This window comes from Colossoma macropomum, unplaced genomic scaffold (assembly GCF_904425465.1).
Source record: "Colossoma macropomum unplaced genomic scaffold, Colossoma_macropomum, whole genome shotgun sequence".
Classification (NCBI taxonomy): Eukaryota; Metazoa; Chordata; class Actinopteri; order Characiformes; family Serrasalmidae; genus Colossoma; species Colossoma macropomum.
In genome coordinates, this window is record NW_023494797.1 from 358270 (window position 1) to 375287 (window position 17018).

The following is a 17018-nucleotide window of genomic DNA, read 5'->3' on the forward strand; positions in this document are numbered from 1 at the left end:
TTACTCTTGTGGAATTTAATGTTACCCTTGTAACATAATGCAATGTATCGCTGTAACTGTGAAGTTGTTTTAGCAGTACAGTTAATGTAAGCTGGTTAGATCAATGTTATCCGGTTACTTTGCTAACGGTGGCTTTTTTTGCTTCTGGTAAATTATGTCCTCTATTGTTTGAGAAACCAGGCTAGCAATTATTTTCAGATATTTTCCAGTACTACAGTATGTCTCCTTTTGTAAATGCACCCAAATATAAAACATACTCAGCTAACATGACGAAAGAGGTCTGACTGAATGGAGGCTTACATAACTAATGGACACATGTGCTGTCCAGTTATCGTATGAATAGTTATGTAAATGTTAGTCAGTTATCTGTCATCTGTAGTGAAGCAGGTAACATTCATTATCCAAAATCTGTCATTTTGCTGTCCAGTATGGGAGAAGCACGTTGTCACCAGCAGAGGAGCACTTAAGTGCCTTGCCCAACGGCACAACCAGGTGTATCAATCATTCCTGGTATTCAAACCTTTGAAAGTTCCAGTTGCTGGTTTAACTCTACTACCACTACATTACTGACCCATTAAGTAAATGCTATTCATTTTTCAGCGTCAGGAAAAAACAGGATGCATATATTTAACATTTTTCAGGATTTTGTGAGTCCACCACTTAACTTTATTTCAGTTTCTTTTTTGGGAGATTTGCTTTCAGTTTTTAAAAAAAAAAATCTGCAGATTTTTTTTTTGACACATCTAAAGTTGTGGGGTGTCAAGGCCATTGTTTGAGAACACCAACAGTTTCTTGGTTTGATTTATAAATTTCTTTTCCAAGTACTATTTTGACTGGAAATTAAACAAATGAAATGGTCTCTGAGTTTTACACAAAACTGTGTTTAACATAACATTGCTAAAAATACAGACATGGTAAAAACACTGCACAGAGTCACCTTCACAGTGAAGATCCTCAAACTGTAGTCATCTGCCTGGATAACTTGTTTGACAGTGATCTCAATGCCTTCCCAGATGACAGTGTCTTCTGGCCAGTATTCAGTGCATTTCTGCCACACACACACACACACACACACTTAAAATTACCTTTTTCAAATGCCACATTAACTGCTCAGATAAAATTATACAAATTAAAAGCAGTTAAGATCAAGTAACATGCTACTTAATTCAGAACACCTAACAGACAATTTTATAAATGCCATGTTACAGAGCTTTTAATTGACTGCCTTGAGTTTCACACAGAAACCCTCCAGCTGTCCATTTGATGTTTACATTTGGATTTCAATTCACTTATGATGTAACTGAATGTGAGCTGAAAGCAAGCTGATTTATTGACGTAATCCAACCATATGCAAAGACACAGCAGAAACAAAGGACTGTATACATGATCTAGAGCTGGACTAGGAAGATGATCACAACCAGAGACCAGGGCAGAGTCATGACCAGAGACAAGGGGTGTCTCATTGTTCTAATTTAGTGTTTCTTAATCCTGCTGTAGAACCCAACAATGTAATAATTCCCCAACAATGTAATAATGGGAAGAAATGTAATAAAATTTTGCACTTGGTCAAAATGAAACAAAACCTGATAATGTAATAACTTGCACAATACCATGTAATAAGATTTTTACTGAAATGTAATATTTTATTATATTTTTGTGGATTTATTACATATTACAGGTTGACCAAGTGTAATACTTTATTACATTATTGCCAAGAATGGAAGTACCACTGCTAGTCCTCTTGTTGTGTTTTGTTCTAAATTGACTGATTTACTGTTTTTCTCTATCATAAATATAGTTTCTTTCATCTGATTCTCATAAGACTTTATTACTTTGTCCAGAGTAGGCAAGTTATAGTTGTATGTAGGGCCAGTCTTTCAAGAACTGCTAAAAGTGGAGGGTCTTTCTAAGTGAAAAATCAACTCTAAGACTTTGTCTCTTCGATGCTCCTCTCGTTCTAGGCTGGGTTGATTCCTGTGTACAGCACAAAAGCACTGTAACCTTTGATACCTCTGTTTAAAAGTGTCACCATCATCCATAGTATAATAGCACTAAAGCAAAAATTATCAATCGACAAATATAATACATTTCCAATAATGTAATAAGGTATTACATATGGTCAGCCTGAAAATGTAATAAATTCCCAATAATGTAATAAAGTACTACATTATTTGTAAAAATTAAGATATTGTATTACGTTTGAGAAATTACAAAGCATTGTACTAAAACAATTGATTGAAATAGTTAGAAACAAGACACAGGTGCAGATAACACAAAGCTTGAAAGTGAGAAGGAGGTTCAAGGTACAACCCGGGTTATGTAAAGCACGGATGGAATGAAGCCAAGACTGGGAGGTCATGATAAAAACATAAACATAACACATAAATGGTATTATCTGGCTTCAGGAGCATGGTATTGGCATCAGGCTCGGGGGTGTGGCCCATAAAGATGCAGTATGAGCAGTGGGTGAGGCCACTGGCTGAGCAGCTGTTCTGTAAGGGAAATGGCTTCTTCATTGGTGTGGTTTTGAGGGTTCTGTCAAAGCCAAAACTAGATCTGAAGAGAGAAGGCTGACTGGCCTGGAGTGTAGAAAGTAGCTTTTTAAGCTGTTCTGCAAGTACTATAAACTGCCTTCCTATATACTGGATTGGCAGTACTATTCCAGGTGTTCTGGTACTGTGCTGAAGATTATTTTAACATGAGTTTGTCAAGACTGTTGAAGAATCTTCATCAGATCTAAACTATGTGCCTCTGTGCTTAGGCTACAAAAGAGTTTCTGTATACATTTTCTGCTTCTTTCCTTCTTTTCAGCATATAATCTGCTGTCAAGTATTCACCTTGGTAACTTGAGTGTGTGGTGTGTGTGTCTGTTTTATGTATATATACCTAGTCCGAATGTATGTGTCTTACCTCATTTTTCTCCTCAAGATTTGTAATCATGACAATGATTGGGCAGTGTTCTTGCCAAACCATCCTCCAGAAATCTCCTACTGTATTTACAGTTGGACCCTGTGTGGCAATGTATGCCCTCTCCTTCCCACCATAGCCCTAGGACAAACAAACAATTTTTAACATGTCATTAAGGCTTCTCAAAAAATTATCACTGTAATACTAAGCAGAGGTCAGAGTATAGGCAGACAAGATAAACGACAAAGACATAAACAAAGAGCAAGTGACTCAATACAAACAGAGTAAATGGGACACAAGTGAAAACTAAAACAAAGAAGCAATAAAAGGAACAATGAACACCAACAAAGTAAACTGCAAGGAATAACAAAATCAAATGAATAAAAAAAAAAGAAGAATTACAGCACACACACACACACACACACACACACACACACACACACACACACACACGCTCGCGGATCTTAAAACCAAAAGTTGGTTTAATGAGAGAACCGAGTCAGGGCAAATCCAAAAACAGTATCCAAAAACAGGCAAAAGTCAAAAACCAGAAAATACAAAAACACAGGCAACCAGAGCAAAAGGGGCAAATCCAAAAGAGAAACAATCAAGAAACAGGCAATGGGTTCAGTACACAGGCCATAAAAATAGAAGATAAACACTCAGTAACCAGTAGTGTGGCAATACCTCACAAAGAGGAGAACAAACCAGGAAGCTTTTAAAGTCTAAGGCAAACGGGTACAGGTGTGTTGAATTAGTATTCAGGTGACTGAGAACGAGGCAGAGGTCTGTGATTGGTGGAAGGGATGATGTCATGAGGATTGGGATTCTGGGAAATGGAGTCCTGGAGCGTTTTAGGCAGGGGAGGAGGACCTGGAAGCGTGACAGTACTCCCCCCCAAAGAGTCCGAGACAGCTTGCGAATGAAGACGACCATGACGACCAGCCCCCCCGGACTGGGAGGGGTTCCGGTCCAAACCCCTCCCAGTCCACAAGGTACTGCAGGCCCTCTCTACGCCGACAAGAGTCCAGGAGCCGCCAGACAGCATAGACGGGTGCACCCTCCATGACCACAGGAGGTGGGGAACTGGTGTCAGGCATGACCTCATCCAATGGACCAGAGACTATGGGCTTGAACAAAGATACATGGAAGGAGTTACACACTCGGTACTGAACAGGTAAGTAACATTGTTTATTTTATCTAGGATCTTGAATGGACCAATGTACTTGGGCAGAAGTTTTTTTACTCCCCTCAGAAATACGGAAATCTCTGGTCGACAACCATACTCTGTCTCCTATGGAGTAGGAAGGGGTGTCACCATGTCGCCGATCAGCTTGGTGTTTCTGTCTCCGGAGTACCGCTTCGATCCGCTGATGGGTCTCCTCCCATACCTGTTCACTGCGGGACATCCAGGACTCAACGGCAGGAACTTCGGAGGGAGTGGCTGTCCATGGCATAAGAGGGGGCTGATAACCATACATACACTGGAACGGAGTGAGATTAGTAGTGGAACTAGTGAGAGAATTCCAAGCTATCTCTGCCCATGGGTAAGTATCTGTGCCAGTCATGTTGGTTGTTATGACAAAAGCCTCAAAAATTTGCCTAGTTCCTGGTTTGCTCTCTCACATTGACCATTAGATTGGGGATGGTAACCAGATGTCAAACTAACTGATTCCTAATCTTTCCATGAACGTTCTCCAAACTTGAGATGAACCTCTATCAGACACGATATCCTCTGGGATACCAAACAAACGAAATACATGATTAAACAGATTTTCAGCAGTTTGTAGGGCATTAGGTAGGTGAGAGAAAGGAATGAAGCGTACACCTTTGGAAAATCAGTCAACCACAGTCAAAACAATGGTGTAACCTTCTGATATAGGCAAGTCAGAGACGAAATCTACGGCGATATGAGACCAGGGGCGAGAAGGGATGGGTAATGGCATTAGTTTGCCAACAGGTAATGTGCGGGGGGTTTTACATTGGGAGCAGGTCGAACACGATGCTTCAAAGGGCAGCGTGTTGCGATTATTATGTTCGTCGATTTCTGAATCTATTTCCCAACGAATAGGCGCGAGTATTGGTTTGGGTTCTAGGACTGTTTCTGGTGCTGTTTCTTGTATTACGTGAACCCGGACGGTAAGTGATGGTAAACTGAAATCTCAAGAAGAACAGAAACCAACGAGCTTGCCGTGAGTTTAGTCGTTTTACGGAACGCAGATATTCAAGGTTTTTATGGTCAGTCAAAACCAGAAATGGATGTTGAGCACCTTCCAGCCAGTGCCGCCATTCTTCAAAGGCTAATTTCATAGCCAGCACGGTCTCCTATACCGTAATTCTGTTCTGCCGGTGACAACTTGTGGGAAAAGAAAGCAACAGGATACAATTTAGCAGGTTCACCATGGTGTTGAGACAGGACAGCCCCAACCCCCACATTAGAAGCATCAACTTCAACAATGAAAGGTTTAGATGGGTCAGGGTGCTTTAGCAGGGGAGCTGAGGTGAACGTGTCCTTAAGGCGCTGAAAAGCAATTTCAGCCTGGTTATTCCACATCAGTCTTTTAGCTCCCTCCTTCAACAAAGCAGTGAGAGGAGCTGCAACTGTCCTGTAGTCACGAATGAACCTTCGGTAAAAGTTAGCAAAACCAAGAAATCGGTGCAGCTCCTCCACAGTAGTAGGCACAGGCCAGTTAACCACTGCAGACACTTTCTTATCATCCATGAAAACACCATCAGCACTTATGACACAGCATAGCACATACAATTGGTTATCCAACAAACGGGACAGGACCTGGCGAACCTGTTTAACATGGGTAGGAAGGTCAGTTGAGTAAATCAAAATGTCATTGATATAGGCGATTACAAATCTCCAACATATCTCGGAGCACATCATTAATGAATGACTGGAACACTGAGGGAGCATTTCGGAGCCTGAAAGGCATAACAAGGTACTCATAGTGCCCCCTAGTGGTGAGAAACGCAGTCTTCCATTCATTGCCTACTTTTATCCTAATCAAATTGTAGGCACTACGCAAGTCAAGTTTAGTGAACACCTTAGCCCCACGCAACTGGCACTAAAGGAAGGGGGTAAGGATAGGCTTTGGTGATGTTGTTCAGCCCCCTATAGTCTATGAACAGACAAAGTCCTCCATCTTTCTTCTGCACGAAGAAGAACTCTCCCGCTGCCGGAGATGTGGATGGACGAATGAATCCTTGATCCAAGGCCTCCTGCACGCACTCCTCCATGGCGACCTCCTCTGCCTGAGTGAGGGGATAAACACGAGACTTGAGAGGTAATTCGTTGTCCAGCAGTTCAATGGAACAGTCATAATCTTTATGAGGGGGTAATTTTGTAGCGTCAAGTTTGTCAAAGGCCTCAGCCAGATCAGCATATTCAGGGGGAATGTTAAACTGTGTATGCACAGCTGGACTCTCCACTGACGTGGAGTTAGCCCAAATAGCAAGGGCTAGTAAACAGTTTTCAAAACAATACAGGGACCATGACAGGATCTCCTTATGAGACCAGGAGATTTTAGGATCGCGTGTCTTCAGCCAGGAGAGACCTAAAATTACAGCATAGTCAGTGGTTTCAAGTACGAAAAAACATATCCTCAGCATGGAGAGCACTAACGTTCATTTTTACTGGATGTGTTTTATGAGTCACTCTCCCTAATCCAATGGGTCCTCCATCCACGGCTGACAGTCGCAAAGTTGTGGGCAGTGGTTCTTTCTCAATCCCCAACTGGTTCATCAGATTAGCCTGGATGAAGTTGCCAAGGGGTCCCAAGTCGATTAGGGCTGAAACGACAATAAGAAAATCTTGGCAGAACAAGGTAACAGGAATCAGAAAGGATTTACTAAATCATAGTATGTTGATGACCACTCACCACATTAGCGCGTGGAATAAATTCCACACGCTTTCCTGGGAGTGGCACCTGAGGTCTGTTCGGGCGGAGGCGACAGTCACATAATACATGACCCGCTTCTCCGCAATACAAGCACAGACCCCCATATAGCCTGCGTAAGCGCTCCTCCTTGGATAGATGGGAATTGTCCACCTGTATAGGCTCAGCGACAGGGACATCAGGTTTCACTGGTTTGGGTGAAGAAAAGGTCTGCTGAGTAGTGTGGAGCGTAGCGATGCGGTGTATTTTTGTTTTGAAACTGTGCTTCAACTGATCCAGGCAAATAGCCAGGGCAATGAGATCGTCCAAAGACAGTCCATCATCCTTACAAGCAAGTTCAGACAGAATTTCTGCGTTTAAGCCTTTACGAAAAGTCACTACAAGTGCGGGTTCATTCCAGCCACTTCTGGTTGCTAATGTCCGAAATTCCAGGGAGTAATCCGCTACAGAACATGTACCCTGGCGGATTTGTGATAATAATTCTCCTTGGGAGCGACCATCATTGGGGTGATCAAAAACACCCCTAAAGCTCTGCAAAAATTGGTCATATGTGCTCTGCTCTAGAGAAGGCCAAACAGCAGTGGCCCAGTCTAAAGCTTTACCTGTGAGTCTAGAAATCAAAAAAGCAATGCGTCAGTTGTCAGAACTAGCAGGGGAATTTGAAAAATACAATGAGCACTGTAACAAAAAGCCTTTACACAAATTGGGATTTGTCGTACTTATCGTGTCATCAGAACTGGGAACTGGTGCAGGTGCTGTTCAGTTGACTACGGGAGTCGAAGAGATGGAGGGTTTAGGCACTAACTGACTTAACTGGGAGGAAAGGGATTTAATATCGGAGAAAATCTGCAGAAGCTGATTATGTTGTAATCAGCTTCTGCAGATTTTGCTGATGAGTGAGCTTACCCACAGTCCTGGACATCGACTCAAACAGGTGATTATGTTGTGCCAACAACTGGCCTTGATTGTTGACGGTGCTGTGGAGTTCTCTCAGATCCGCCATCTTTGGTTGAGGCGAGGTATTCTGTAACGCTGAACAAGCACAGAAAGACGCTCGCGGATCTTAAAAACAAAAGCTGGTTTAATGAGTGAACCAAGTCAGGGCAAATCCAAAAACAGTATCCAAAAACAGGCAAAAGTCAAAAACGAGAAAATACAAAAACACAGGCAACCAGAGCAGAAAGGGCAAATCCAAAAACAGTATCCAAAAACAGGCAAAAGTCAAAAACCAGAAAATACAAAAACACAGGCAACCAGAGCAAAAGGGGCAAATCCAAAAGAGAAACAATCGAGAAACAATCGAGAAACAGGCAATGGGTTCAGTACACAGGCCATAAAAATAGAAGATAAACACTCAGTAACCAGTAGTGTGGCAATACCTCACAAAGAGGAGAACAAACCAGGAACCTTTTAAAGTCTAAGGCAAACAGGTACAGGTGTGTTGAATTAGTATTCAGGTGACTGAGAACGAGGCAGAGATTTGTGATTGGTGAAAGGGATGATGTCATGAGGATTGGGATTCTGGGAAATGGAGTCCTGGAGCATGTTAGGCAGGGGAGGAGGACCTGGAAGTGTGACAACAGTATTGTGTACTCCAAATTTTATCTTAACTAAAACAACATGACAGCAGTCAAATGGACATCATGTTTGTGTTTCTTTACGGGCTTATCTGTTTTAATATAAAAAAAATCATAGCACGTTTGGTAAGCATTAACATTGCACAAGAGTGGTATAGTCTGTTGCATAAACAGGGCAGACAGGGCATCTACAACATTGTTGTGAAAGCACACTGCCCTCTAGAATTGTTGGCAGCACCAGTAAATGCAAGCAAGAAAAAAAAGAGAAAAAATATGTTTATTGTTTATCAGCTTACTATTATACTGTAAATATGAAAAAAAAATATTGTCAAAAAATGCTTTGTTTGTATATCCATCTAGAAGGTCCCACTTGTGAAAAAAGGAAACAGTATATATTTATGTCTACATACACACATTTTGATTAATTTTATTGTCCAGTAATCTTTCTTTAGTATAATAGATTTATGTTGTTGAAAATTTGTTTTGTTGAAAATAAAATCTTATGTGTATTTAGGTGTGACAGTAGATGATGTTCTATGAATTTGGGGATAATATATTGTAATTATTCATTGGATTTAAATGTCCAGCATACTAGACGTGGGAATTAGGCACATGAAATCTTGCAAAACCTGGAAAAAATAACATATTGTTGCGAACTGAACATTCCGAAATGTTATTTCTGTCTAAGACACTGGTGTGTAATATAGGTAATATTACACATAAATCTATGTAATACGTAACGTAGCTTATGTAATGTTTTTTAACTTATCAATAATCTCGAGTGTTTTAACTATTTGATCATTTTAAATATATTAATATAAATCAGAGTATATTTTTTAAGTTAAAAAGCTCATTATTTGTTATTATATTTTATTTATAAAATTAATAATTATTACGAAAATTACAACCCCATTTCCAAAAAAGTTGGGACGCTGTGCAAAATATAAATAAAAACAAAATGCAATGACGACAAAAACAACATAAATGTTGAAACTGAGAAATTTTATTGTTTTTTGAAAAATATGTGCCCATTTTGAATTTGATGCCAACAATGTGTACCAAAAAAGGTTTGACGGGGGCAAGTAAAGGCTGGTAAAGTTGTGCAATGCTAAACAAAAAAAAACACCTGGTGGTTGATTGGCAACAGATCAGTAACATGACTGGGTATAAAAAAGCATCCCAGAGAGGCTGAGTCTTTCAAAAGTAAAGATGGGGGTTCACCACTCTGTGAAAGACTACAACAATTCAGGAATAACGTTTCTCAATGTACAATAGCAAAGAACTTTTGCTTTTCATCATCTACGTCCATTACACCATGAAAAGATTCAGAGAATCTGGAGAAATCTCTGTATGCAAGGGACAAGGCCAAAAACCAGTATTTGCTGGCTGTGATCTTTGGGCCCTCAGGCAGCACTGCATTAAAAACAGACATGATTCTCTAGTGGAAATCACTGTATGGGCTCAGAAACACTTCTGAAAACAACTGTTGGTGAACACTGTTCACCACTGCATCCATAAAAGCAAGTCAAAACTCTAAAACGCAAAGAAAAAACCATACAGAATCCAGAAATGCTGTCACCTTCTCCGAGCCCAAGCCCATTTAAAATGGACTGAGGGGAAGTGGAAAATTGTCCTGTGGTCCGACAAATCAAAATTTGAAATTCTTTTTTGGATACTGTGTCCTCCGGGCTAAAGACCACTCAGCTTGTTATCAGCGCACAGTTCAAAAGCCAGCATTCATGATAGTACGGAGGTGCATTTGTGCACATGGCATGGGTAACTTACACATCTGTGAAGGCACTATTAATGCTGAATGATACACTATATTGCCAAAAGTATTCACTTGTCTGCCTTCACACGCATATGAATTTGAGTGACATCCCATTCTTAATCCATAGGGTTTAATATGATGTCGGCCCACCTTTTGCAGCTATAACAGCTTCAGCTCTTCTGGGAAGGCTTTCCACAAGGTTTAGGAGTGTGTTTATGGGAAATTTTGACCATTCTTCCGGAAGCGCATTTGTGAGGTCAGACACTGATGTTGGACAAGAAGGCCTGGCTCGCAGTCTCCGCTCTAATTCATCCCAAAGGTGTTCTATTGGGCTGAGGTCAGGACTCTGTGCAGGCCAGTCAAGTTCTTTCACACCAAACTTGCTCATCCATGTCTTTATGGACCTTGCTTTGTGCACTGGTGCACAGTCATGTTGGAACAGGAAGGGGCCATCCCCAAACTGTTCCCACAAAGTTGGGAGCATGAAATTGTCCAAAATCTCTTGGTATGCTGAAGCATCAAGAGTTCCTTTCACTGGAACTAAGGGGCCGAGCCCAACTCCTGAAAAACAACCCCACACCATAACCCCCCCTCCACTCTAAATTTACACTTGGCACAATGCAGTCAGACAAGTACCGTTCTCCTGGCAACCGCCAAACCCAGACTCGTCCATAGGATTGCCAGACGGAGAAGCGTGATTCGTCACTCAAGAGAACACGTCTCCACTGCTCTATGGCGGCGTGCTTTACACCACTGCATTCAACGCTTTGCATTGCACTTGGTGATGTAATGCTTGGATGCAGCTGCTTGGCCATGGAAACCCATTCCATAAAGATCTCTACGCACTGTTCTTGAGCTAATCTGAAGGCCACATGAAGTTTGGAGCTCTGTAGCGATTGACTCTGCAGAAAGTTGGCGACCTCTGCGCATTATGCGCCTCAGCATCCGCTGACCCCGCTCTGTCATTTTACATGGCCTACCACTTTGTGGCTGAGTTGCTGTCATTTCCAGTCGCTTCCACTTTGTTATGACATCTTTTTCAGGGAAGGTCCTGCTTATTTCAGCAAGACAATGTCAAACCACATTCTGCACATGTAACAACAGCATTGCTCCGTATTCAAAGAGTCTGGGTGCTAAACTGGCCTGCCTGCAGTCCAGACCTGTCACTCACTGAAAACATTTGGCGCATTATAAATTGAAAAATATGACAAAGCAGACCCCGAGCTGTTGAGCAGCTGAAATCCTGTATCAGTAAAGAATGGGAAAACATTTTACTTTCAAAACTGCAGAAGTCAGTCTCCTCAGTTCCCACATGCTTACAGAGTGTTCTTAAAAGAAGAGGTGATGAAACACAGTGGTAAACATCCTCCATCCCAACTTTTTTGGAATGTGTTGTTGGCATCAAATTCAAAATGGCCATATACAGTATATCAGGAGACTTTCCTGGACAAGTCCAGGTAGTTTCAAGAGTTCAGAAATTATTTCATGCAACCGTACATACTGTAAACACAGAAAGATCTTGTCATTTTTCAAGAATTCTCTCATGTACCTGAGCTAAAATATCCAGTTTACTGGACACTGAATATTATGCACAGATTATTTTAGTTTATATATTCAAAATATGAAATTTGCCCATGGATGTCCAAATAGTTGCATACAACTGTATGATGGTCCTATAGTTCTAAATGAAAGAGAGCTCAGCCTTTCTGAATGTCCACACCTTCCTAAATCGACCTCTAATATAAAGAGATGAAACAGGCAAAGATGTGAAAAAGGCACAATGTGGACAGTTATGCAGCCAGGCAGGAACACAGAAACATGACAAAGCCAAACAGGCCCTACAATGCACGCAAAGCACAAGAAGATGCACTTGGCAGATGTGGAGATCAAACATATAGTGAACACTGTCATGTCGGAGCAGATGAGACCTAAAACCTTGAGCAGCGACTTGGAGTGAGTCTGCTACTCAAGATAGACTTCTAAGAAATGCGGGAAACATCACCACTCAGAACTTTTTTACTTTTCTTAAGCAGTGTGTGGGAGCTAAACATCGAAAGCAAACAAATTATTTGTATGTTGACAACCCTCTACTAAAGCCCTATTCAAGCTGGATTAGTTTTACCAGAGGAGGTCTGGTAATGTGATTTGTATATGATTTGACAAGTTGATTTGTACAGGATAAAGTATCCGTGCAATTTACCCAAATTACCCCAAATAGCCTGGATCGAAACATGCTGACATTTACCTCAGCATTTGGCAACAGATGCCACACTTACGAACAATAACAACACGTTGAATGGCTAAATGGCAAATATGTCCAGCAACATTGGATAAGTGAGAAGACTTTACATCTCATTTCAAGTATACATAATATACAAATTATAGAAGGTAATTGCTCCAGAATTATTAGTTAGCTGACTTGTAAAATCTATTGACATTGCAGACTCGTACTGGATTAATATTTTGAATCTTTTCGGTAATCACTCAAATTACAGCACCTTCCCAGGTAAAACTAATCCAGTTCGAACAGGTCTTAACTAAGACATGAGATTTTTCATGGAAAATTTTAATATAAGTATATTTTAAATGTTGTTATGACAGATAAGTGATGATTTATGTTCTTTAATGAATAGAAGGATTTTTTTGCCACATGGCTAAAAAAAGGTCAAGAAAACATGGTGATTCAAGCCCTTAAAGAAAAGCAATGGTGTTGCTATTCTTTGTGCATACAATGGAGGGAATTTACAGAAGTGTTGCTTAAGGACATACATTTCCATTTCTAAACTGAGAACCCATATTACCTAAAACACATTCACTGGATGAGGTGGGAAAACATAAAGAAAGGGATCTAAAACCTGTTTCACAAACATTATCTCTCCAGATAAGAGAAAATAGTTTTTGTGTGAATTTGGACAATTTTTCTTTTGGAAGATCTAACCGTGGCTGTTTCCTAGGCTCCTGACAGAGCCAGTCAGATTGTGTGAAAAAAATAAAAATAAAAATAAAAATATGTTTTTGTGGTGGTAAAAAGTTTGCATATAATTGTATTTATGGAAACTTGGTGACCTCAAACAACTCCATAATGTATCCAATTCTTGATTGTTGAAGAACATTTTGCCCCTCCAATGACCCTCCTCACTGTGTGTGGGGGTCAAAATACACTTGTGTCCTCTCCTAGACAGGTTCATCACAATTTCAGTGATGAACAGCTTCACCACTGTTGCTCTAATAAGGCAATAATGAGATGGATATTTTCAGGTGTGAATCTGTTAAAGCTATTCCCTGTCTTATGAAGGACAGTGACCTCTTCACTCATTTAATGTATATTCTCTATCTTTTCACAATGTGTTCAAAACTTTACCATTAACATTGTACAAACACACTACAGTAAAACTAAACAAATTGGCTTAGAATTCTAATAAACTCACCTTCAAGTAGTTGGCATTGATGTAAGTGCTGAGAAAGTCATCCTCTGTTGATTGAAGGCAAACTCTACTGTGTGTATCTGAAACATTGACATGACAGGTTATGTAAAGTTACATTTAAGTAGTACCTTATTTGTTCTGTTTAAAAAAAATCAGGTTTTGGAAGACACAAACTGTAGTTTCATGTAGGTTCCAATTTAACCAAAATAACACTGTTTAAAGACATTCTTCCTTGTAAAACAGTGTATGTTGTGTGCGAAGCACCTCCTGGACCCGGTTTGTGATTCACTCACATACTCACTCACTGATTGTTCACAAGGGGGAGCTACTGGCACTTTAGTAACTTCTGTGTTTGTCCAGACCAGTAGGATGTCCTGTGTTTGGACCATGTATGTTTGCATTTAAAAATCTTTTCTTCATCAAACACTGTGTTTTGCATCAATGACACTTTGTGTTCCTGTTTAGTTATGCTGCAGCCAAAGTGCCCAAAGAAGATACAATAAAGACTTACTTCCACTATTACTGCAACTAAATACTTTATAACCTTTATTAGCATAGTTTGGGTAACCAGTGTCTCATTTATCAGACTTGAAGAAAGTAGGCTAGTTTATTATCATTGAGGAATATGTGAGAATGTCAGAGTGGTGGAACTGAAAAGTCTTGTCATGAAAGAAATATGTTTCTTGAATCTATGTGTTCCACAATTGTTGGCACCCCTAGAAGTTCTTAAGAGTGAAATCTAATTGAGGTATATGCCAGAAGAAAGCCTCTGCTGTGAAGGACAAACAGACTTATGCACCTACAGTTTGCGTGAACACCAAGCAGAAAACCCATGCAGAAAAGTACCTCATCCCCACTGTGGGGTTGTTTTTCTTCCAAAAGCCCTGGACAATTTATTCGCATACATGGTATCACAGACTCTATCAAATACTAGCAAAAATAATATAAAAAGCTGACTGCCTCAGTCAGGATGCTTAAACTGGGCGCAGTTTTTTTAAGGTTTTGCCTTGGCCATCCTAGTCCCCTGACCCTAACCCTAAAGGAAACCTGAGGAGCTGAAGAGGAGAGTCCACAGTGTGAGCTTTGTTATCTGAAGGATCTGGAAAGGTTCTGCATGGAAGAATGATCTCAGATCTCTTGTCATGCATTTTCCAGTCTCATTAAGCATTATAAGAGAACGTTCAGAGCTCTTATCTTTGTGTGAAGGGAGGCTGCACAAAGTATTAAATATAGGGGGGCCAACAAATGTGGCACACACAGATTTGAGAAACATATTTATTTCCTGATAAGATGTAGTTTTTTTTTCAATCAGCAGTACAGAATGTTTTTTACAGCATGTTTTGCATCAAAGAAAAAAAAAAACAAGTGTAATCCCAGGTTCAGAAAAAATGAAAGGGATTTGATTCTTCTCCTTTTAGATTTGAGTGCAGCATTTGATACTGTTGACGACAATATATCAATTAATAGACTGACATGGGTGGGCCTCTCTGGCACTGTACTGAACTGGTTGAGATCTTATGTGTCAAAGAAGTTTTTTTGTGTCACTCATTTCTCTAGTAGCTGTGACATCTCTTGAGGGATCTGCCAGGGTTCCTTTTAAAGTGGAATGGACCAAATGAAATGTCCCAAAATGACAGTTGTATATATATATATATATATATATATATATGTATATATATATATATATATATATATATATACATACACACACAACTCCAATTCCAAAAAAGTTGTTGATGTAATCAGCTGTGTAAAATGTCAATTAATGTTAATGCAATGACTTGCAAATCACATGGCCCCATATTTTATTCACTATAGAACACAGAACACATATCAGAGACATTTTACCATTTCATCAAAAACATTAACTCATTTAGAGCTTGAATGCAGCAACGCATCTCAAAAAAGTTGGGACAGGGGCAACAAAAGGCTGGAAAAGTAAGTGGTACTAATAAAAAACAGCTGGAGGAGCAATTTGCAACTAACTCATGACTGGGTATAAAAATAGCATTTTAGACAGGCAGAGTCTCGCAAGGGACAAGGACGAAGGTCAAATTTGTATGCTCAAGATCTTTGGGCCCTCAGGTGGCACTGCATTAAAAACAGGCCTGATTCTGTACTGGAAATCACTTCATGGGCTCAGGAACAGTTCTAGAAATCACTGTCTGTGAACACAGTTCGCTGTGCAATCCACAAATGCAAGTTAAAGTTGTATTATGCAAAGAAGAAGCCATATGTCAACATGATCCAGAAACGCCGCCGTCTTCTCTGGGCCAAAGCTCATTTAAAATGGACTGAGGCAAAATGGAAAACTGTTCTGTGGTCAGATAAATCAAAATTTGAAATTGTTTTTTGAAAACCATGGACGCCATGTCCTGTGGACCATCCAGCTTGTTATCAGCACACAGTTCAAAAGTCTGCATGTCTGATGGTATGGAGTTGCATTAGTGCCTGTGGTGTGGGCAGCTTACACATCTGGAAAGGAACTATCAATACTGAACAGTATATAGAGGTTTTAGAACAACATATGCTCCTATCTTTCAGGGAAGGCCTTGCATATTTCAATGCAAGACAATGCTAAACCACATACTGCATCCATCACAGCAGCATGGATTTGCAGAAGAAGAGTCCGGGTGCTGAATTGGCCGGCCTACAGTCCAGACCTTTCACCAACAGAAAACATTTGGCGTATCATGAAACGAAAAATCCGGCAAAGAAGACCCAGGACTGTTTAGCAGCTAGAATCCTACATCAGACAAAGTGGGACAACATTCCTCTCCCAAAACTCCAGCAATTGGCCTCCTCACTTCCCAGACGTTTATCCTTTGTATTGGCTTGAAGGAAGAAAAATACACAAGATGCTGTAAGTTCATTAAGTGAAATTCAGGCACGATTTAAAAGACATTTGTGAAGTTACATCGGGAAATGTGTCCAACCACTATGGATAGTCTGCAAACAGCAGTGAAGAAAATCTGGATTGTGTTCCTCCAGAACATCCTGCCTTCCGTTTGGTTATGCTTCTTAATAGCTTGTTAATGATCCCACTGTTTGAATCCATCTATCTTGCTGCTGGTTGTCCTTTTTCTCTTTTACCTTCAATTGTTCCAAGCATAACTGTTTATTCAATAAATAAACTTCTTCTTCAGATTCTTAAGATGGTTTTCCAGGATTGAAGAGAGAGGTGAGGTCTGATTTGGTCAAAGGTCCATGTGCTTGTTTTGTTTGCTGTCTAAGGTACTCTTCACCAAGTCTTCACCGATACCAAGAAGTTCAAAGGGATCAATATTTTTCCTGTCCTAAATTTCGTCTAGCCTTCCCAATCCATAAAGAACCAGAGAAGACAACAGCCTGGACAATTCTGTACAATTTCTTGTAGAGACACAGCATTCCCTTTGAAGATGTTTTAAAAAAAAATTCTGCCTTGTTCTGCAGA

General features: G+C 40.2%; 1 protein-coding gene across 1 annotated transcript in view; it reads right to left on the reverse strand.

Moving 5' to 3' along the window:
• ptpn5 (protein tyrosine phosphatase non-receptor type 5) overlaps positions 1-17018 on the reverse strand; it is a 96183-nt gene that overhangs the window by 17493 nt on the left and 61672 nt on the right. Inside the window, exons 8-10 of the mRNA XM_036584482.1 lie at positions 13589-13665; positions 2911-3048; positions 938-1048 (exon numbers count right to left, since the gene is read on the reverse strand). Coding sequence (XP_036440375.1) covers positions 938-1048; positions 2911-3048; positions 13589-13665 — 326 coding nt within the window. The remainder of the gene's footprint in view (positions 1-937; positions 1049-2910; positions 3049-13588; positions 13666-17018) is intronic.